A 6,979-nucleotide genomic window follows, 5' to 3' on the forward strand; every position below is an offset into this window, starting at 1 on the left:
CGACCTGTTACAACAACCATACAACAATTAGTTCACGAAAATCATCATATCAATGTCAAAGTAAATCTTAAAGTGTTACTTGAACATCTTGCCAGTGAATCACATGTTTAGGGTCATACACATATAGTTTTAACAATGAGACACGAAATACATTATGAACTCTTATATGACTAGGTAAGGCCATTCGATGTGCCACTTATCCAATTATTTCTAATATTTGGAAAGGGCCACAGAAACAAGGGGCAAGATTTGCACAACTAGTCCATCTTAAAGTGCTTTTCTTAGGTTTTATTCACACATGTACATGATCTTAGAATCTGAATTCTTGATAGGTTACTTTTCGGTCAACATAAGCCTTTTTCCTATCTTGGGAAGCCCTTAAATTTTGTCATATTTTCTTTACTACTTGTTCCATCTCTGCCAACATATATGGCCCTAGCATTAATCTATTTTCAATACTATTCCAATTTGTGGGTGTTTTGCACCTTCTCCCATATAGCACCTTAGAGGGGCTCATCTTTAAAGATTCATGATAACCATTATTATATGCAAACTCAACCAAATGCAAATATTCCTCCCACTTGTTGGGCTACTACATAACATACATCTGTAGCATATCCTTTGGTACTGGATTCAGACGTTCATTATGTCCATAAGTCTGTGGATGGTATGTAGTGTTGAACTGAATATGAGTTCCCAATCCTATAAAGAGGGCTCTCCAGAACACGAAGTTGAATTTTACATCTTTGTTTGATATTACTATCTTAGGAATACCATGGAATCGAAAGACTTCTTTCATTCAAATATCAGCAATTTGAACCGTCTTGAAGGTAGATTGTACTATATTAAAATGAGTTTTTTTACTGAGCTTATCCACGATTACCATGGTTGAGACATTGTGCTTTTAAGATTTGGGTATTTTTGTGATAAAGTAAAGTGTAATGACTTCCCACTTCCACTCAGTTATAGGTGATGGTTGAATAAGGCCATCAAGGTGTTGGTGATTAGCTTTGACTTGCTGACATTCTAAACATCTTTCCAAATATTTTTCATTATCTCTGTGCATCCCCGAACAAAAATAATATTTTTTTATTGCTGAAAGCATTTCCTGGTACCCAGATGGGCAATATAAGGACTCTTGTGAAATTATTCTAGAATTAGTTGTCTAACTGAAATATGGTTAAGGACATATATCCTTCCACTAATAGTTAACAGTTGATGCTTATTTATACAATATTATGACTACTTTTCCTCGTTGTTAGTCTAATGAGATTGTTGCCATAATAATTTTTTTTATTTTGGATCTCTCTCAGCAACATTTTTTATTTTTCTCCAGAAATTTAAATTCTATTTTATTATAATGCAATTCATAAACACAATGCATCCTTCTACTTAGTGCATTGACAACACAGTTTTCCTTAACTTTTAGATGTTTGATGTCAAATTGCAAATTCACTAAGAAAGGCATTCCACCTTGCTTGATAGGTATTTAAATTGGGTTGTTTGAAATAACTTATCATACTATTATGGTTTATCATTAGTAAACATATTTTTCCTAAAAGATAGTGCATCCATACTTTCAACACATGGGCCACAACAGTTAATTCCAAATCACATGCAGAATATCTCTACTCATGTTCCTTCAACTTTCGTGACTTGTACGCTATCACTTTGCCATATTGCATTAGTACTGCCCCTACCCCTTCATGATAGGCATTCATGTAGACCAAAAATTCCTTGTTTGGGTCAAAAATCTTTAATACAGGGGCAGTAGTTAATATATGTTTTAATTGTTCAAAGCTTTGCTGACACTCGTTGGTCCACTTAAAAACTTTTCCTTTATTTTGTAAGGAGGTGATGGGGTACATGATCTAAGAGAATCCCTCAATAAAATGGTGGTTACCCCACCAGATCCATGGAATATTGTATATCAGCTACATTTTTGGGTACATGCCACTTCATAATGGTTCTGATAATTTTAGGATCAATGGTTGTTCCCTCAACTCAAATGACATTCCCTAAATATTGAATCTGATTTTTATAAAAATCACATTTGCTAAATTTAGCATACAATTGATGGTCTCATAATACTTACAATATTTTATGTAGGTGTTCATTATGTTCATCTAAAGTTTTAGAATAAATCATAATATCATCTATAAAGATCAGTACGAACATATCCAAAAAGGGATGAAAGACGCCATGCATTAAACTCATGAATTTCACTAGTGCGTTGGTCAACCCAAAAGGTAAGACCAAAAACTTGTAGTGACCATAATGAGTTCTAAATTTCATCTTACAAATGTCCTCTTCCTTTACCCGAATTTGGTGGTATGTGACTAGAAGTCAATCTTAGAGAAAATTATTGTGCCTTTGTCCCGATCAAAGAGATCGTTAATTCAATGCAGTGGGTACTTATTCTTGACAGTTAGTTTACTAAGTTGTTTATAATCAATGCACATTATCAGTGTGTCATCCTTCCTTCTTATAAATAATACTGGAGCTCCCTAGGGTGATACATTGGGACAGATATATCCTTTATCGAGCAATTCTTGTAATTGCATATTAAGCTTGGTTAACTCAGGTATACTCATTCGGTAAGTGGCTGTGGATATTGGTGTTTCTCTAGGAATTAACTCGATGGTAAAATCAATGTCTTGTTTTATGGGAAGCACTTATATATTATTTGGGAACACATCAACAAAATCCTAGATTATTGGTATGTTTCCCAAGCTGGCGGTCTTATCCTTACTATTAGAATACCCAACTTGAACGACATAAATCATACAACCCTTCCTAATGCATTTACCTAATTGAGAGGCAGTAATGGGGTGTAACCTTATAGGTTTTTTAAATCCTTGGATCTCTTGCCGAGAACCATTTTTAGCAAGGTAAGTAATGAATTTTTCTTCACAATTTACCAAGGACCAATGCCCTTCCAGCTAGTCCATCCCAATCAACATGTCATAAGATCCTAAAGGAAATATGTTCAAATCAACCTTAATCTATTGACTCCCTATTTCAATAGAACAATTTGGTACCTTAGCATTCACTCTTCTCTTGGCTCCTGTAGCTAATTGTACCAGCGAGGGATTTTTAAATTTGTGAGTTTGCAAACAACATTTTTCCACTACTTTGGGGCTGACATAACTTAAAATTGCATTAAGATCCACTAAAATAGACATAGATTCATTAAATAAATTACCTTTCATATATACCATAGTAGGATGATAATTTTCTTGATGGTCTTCTAGCACAACATTAATCCTAGGCATACTTCTCGCCACCTCCCCAACTATAGAATCTTCCTGTACATTAGCAACTTTCTGAGGCCTATCACAATGGGTGTAATTCTTATAATAATGGGGTTCTCCATAGCTCCAACACTCTAGAGAGGGCTTCTGTGTTTGGTTGGGCTCTAGCTTCCTTGATGCTTCTGTATGCTTGGGTTATGTTTGCCATCTAGTTTTTTATTGATTTCTTCCAAAAATTTTGTTTGGCTGGATTTCCTGTATGTTTTTAAAACTTGCATACTTAGTGCCTCTGATATTCTGATAGCTCTTTTACCGTTTCTTCTAGGGCCAACCTTTACCATTGTCCTTGTTTTGCTTCATCTGCTGATAGCAAATTTGGGCCTTCCTAATTGCTTCATCCATGGTCTTGGGATTATCAAATTCTATTCTTTCCTTCATGTATGTAGGGAGACTACTCATAAACGTTGTACTTTAGTTTTTTCCTCTTGAATATACTGAACATATCTAAACAAGGACGTACATTTGGTCACAAATTCGTCCATTGTTAGATGCCCCAAATTCAAGTCATGAAATTATTTAGCTTTTTCATCATAAAACTGTTCTGTCAGATATTTATTTTTAAATCCTTTTCAAACTCGTCCCAAGTCACATCTTTCTCCTTTATCCCTTGCACTTCCTTTACCTCCTCCCACCATAAGGTAGCTTTCTGTTGAAGCTAATAGATAGCTAATCTTGCCTTGACGTTATTGTTATATTCATAAAATTGGAAGTATTTTTTCATATTAATGACCGAGGCTTCAACAACTTCTTCAGATTCACCATCAAATGTTGTGGGTTTGATTTTTCTAAATTCCCCCTATAGTTTAAGTTTTTGTTTCTTTTTTCTCCTTTGATCAAAATCTTTTCGCGATTCTTCTCCATTGTTATCTATGTTTCCATCAATCCTCTAGGTCTAACTTCCTTCCGGAGTACTTTCATTTATGTGTTGATTTTCTTCATCATCTTTGGTTTCGTGATAAGGTATGGGCCGAGTATTTTGATGGTTCTGTCTTTCCAGGAGACTCTTCAAGATTCTCTCTTGTTCACACATTAGTCTTTCATTATCCATTCTCAGTCAAACCATCTCTGTCTTCATCTATTGGACAATTTCAAGAAGCGTGCTAGTTTGGTTCTATTGTTCTACACCCTTCTGTATAGATTCCACCATTGGTCTGGTTAGGGGTAGACCTCAAGCTCCTCTCCTGATCATGGTCTATTTTATTTCTCTTCTTTGTGCACATCTACACTCAAGATCACACAATTGCTCAATCAAGTTACATGTTGAAACCCTGTTATGATACCGCTTGTAACATACATAACACCCCAAAAAAAATTACATTCACCCAGACTTCTTTTACTATAGTTTGACCCTCTCTCCCTTGGCATATGAACATTCAGCTATGTCATACAAAAATTTATAACATACTGCATTATGAATTTAACACTTTGACTAAATGGGTTAAATGTTTGTCAATGGCACGAACCAACCTAATGTTTCACCCCAGCCAAGGTTGAATGCTCAGCCATTAATGACACCTTATCACCTCTTAACAAACTTCTGGAAGGATCCTCCGATCTTGGACATATGGACCTCGATCCACCATGTGTTTGATCAAGGTCGATCTGACGCTTGTGAGTCATTGGAATTACTTTGAGCTAACAAACTCTCTCTGCCGACTTTAGACTCAAGGCTCATTCGGTCTTTTCACATTATGGTTCGAGCGCTCTACCATTGTATCCATGGCGAAGGAGGGTTTCAGCTGCTTAGTTACTCCTCACCTTCAGGTGTACCCCATACACGTAACCGATAAACATTTTGGAGGGTAAAGTTATACTTTTTCTGGAGACTTTATTAATTTAACCTCAGGCGTTTGTTCTGTCCATGCAGGAAGCTTCTCCAGTCTCGGATACTCGCCCAATGGCAAGGAAGAGACATTACTCAAGGAATTTCCTCAGGTAAAATCCTTAGAAACATGTCTTTCCACAGTGGTGCATCGTCTAACCTAGCTTAAGAGGAAAAAAATAGAACAATTTTGGTATTTTAGTCTGTACAACATTGCGTTACAGGTTCATTTACATAGCGCAGCCCAACCACACTCCACAGGTAGTTTTGTTTTTAGACTTTTCCTTGCAATTTTAGTTGCCCTCAGTTGGAAACCTTCTAAAAGCATTCTTTATCTTCTGACATCTTAGGTATAACTCAGAAGCCTTCCTCTTTTGACGATTTTGGGTCACAGGTGCGTGCCTTACAAACTTGTTCTTCCATCTTCCGGGTTCGATTTACTCATAACTGCTACGGGTTTGCTTCATTCTCTCACAGAGAATTTATGGGTCCGACTTAAAGCTCAAGATATTACCCTTAACGTGGTTGTCCCGTGCTAGTCATTGCTTGGCATTTAGTTTATTTAGGATTTCCTAAATATTCCAGGGTTCTAGCGCATTTTTTTGTATTATTGTTAGTGAGAACATTTCTATGTTAATTTCTTCCATAAATGAGAATCAAATGATTAATTTTGGCTTGATTTCGAACATTATTACAGTTATAACGATGTCATGATTTTCTATTGGAACAAGAATCTTTGATTGTAATTTATTAACTGCGTATCTGGAGTAAATTACATTTTTCCAAGTTCTGAACGAAATAAGCTTTCTGGGTTTAACCCTGTTTGGTTAATATGATGCATCTGAGACTTGTATGGAGATATTAGCCTTATACGTGTGAGGATGAATGATGGGTTTTATGTCTTATGCGATTCTGTAATTCTTTCCATGGTTTATGGTTAGCTTTTGTATTATGGTAAACGAAATTTCCACTTATGAATCTTTTAATTGTCTCATTTTTATGTTTATGGCCACTATGTGGTTTATTTGCGTTGGTCGTGAGCTACACCAGAGGTCACTTGGATCACATAACCGAACCCTAGAAACTTCTTGGGTTTAATACCATTTCTCTTCGATTGTGAAAAGATTGGATTGAGATTGGAGTTTAACTTGTCTAGGAATAGATTTGAAATGTTACTCTACAGTTCTAATTCTTATTTTTGTACCTGGTTGACTTAAAAATTACCACGATACTTTGCTTCTATACCCCTATTCTTCAATTAGTTATGTGCTCAACGTCAACCTGGTCAACCTACTTTAGCCCTTAATCTTTTATCATTAGCAATTGTTTACACTGGTTCTTTTATTAATTGTTACAGAATGTTTTTTCTTCTTAAAAGACAGAGGTCCTATTTTAAATTAACTTTTGCACAATCACAAAATGATTTCCTTCTAATAAGAAATCCAGAAGAAGGTCTTCAAAAAAGCATTGATACCAAAACTCCCATTTCATAAAAATATTTAGTTACACAGATATTGTAGGATTTACAAGTTATTAGTAATTGAACAAATATTAGGAAGCAATAAGCACTTATTTGTCCTAATCTTGATGTCAAAACAAGTTCATTAGGAAGATCTCACCACCCAACCGTGACACTTGAAATACCAACCATGACACTGCAAATAACGTTCGGTCTCCCCGCGAGCTTCTTCCTGATGAGACAGTTTGGAAAATAGATCCAATATTGAGCATCCTCCAGCCTCCCATTGTTATCCTCGTATTTTTCCACTAAGATGAGGTTTTTTCCATCTATAGGAAGAGAGAAAACTGATCATTGATTTTAACTCTCTAGGAATTAAAGACA

At 35.6% G+C, this 6,979-nt stretch overlaps 1 protein-coding gene across 3 annotated transcripts; it reads left to right on the forward strand.

The window, feature by feature from the left end:
- Positions 1 to 501: 501 nt before the first annotated feature.
- LOC149204594 (uncharacterized) lies at positions 502 to 6,397 on the forward strand. 3 transcript variants are annotated; one of them, XM_089393323.1, is made up of 4 exons: positions 502 to 5,078; positions 5,182 to 5,249; positions 5,361 to 5,396; positions 5,566 to 6,397. In XM_089393323.1, exons 1-4 carry the CDS (start codon positions 5,034 to 5,036, stop codon positions 5,633 to 5,635), a joined length of 219 nt encoding a protein of 72 aa, XP_089249449.1. In that variant the 5' UTR covers positions 502 to 5,033; the 3' UTR covers positions 5,636 to 6,397. The 3 variants fall into 3 exon arrangements, 2 of the variants coding, with proteins under 2 accessions (XP_089249449.1, XP_089249448.1); XM_089393322.1 differs by having other exon boundaries at positions 660 to 5,078; positions 5,361 to 5,397; positions 5,487 to 6,391; XR_016251785.1 differs by lacking the exon at positions 5,361 to 5,396 and having other exon boundaries at positions 2,036 to 5,078; positions 5,487 to 6,033.
- The last annotated feature ends 582 nt before the right edge of the window (positions 6,398 to 6,979 follow it).

Source organism: Pinus tabuliformis, chromosome 1_2, assembly GCF_031772625.1.
Source record: "Pinus tabuliformis cultivar Carrire ecotype Pingquan chromosome 1_2, CPIR1, whole genome shotgun sequence".
In the NCBI taxonomy this organism is placed as follows: domain Eukaryota; kingdom Viridiplantae; phylum Streptophyta; class Pinopsida; order Pinales; family Pinaceae; genus Pinus; species Pinus tabuliformis.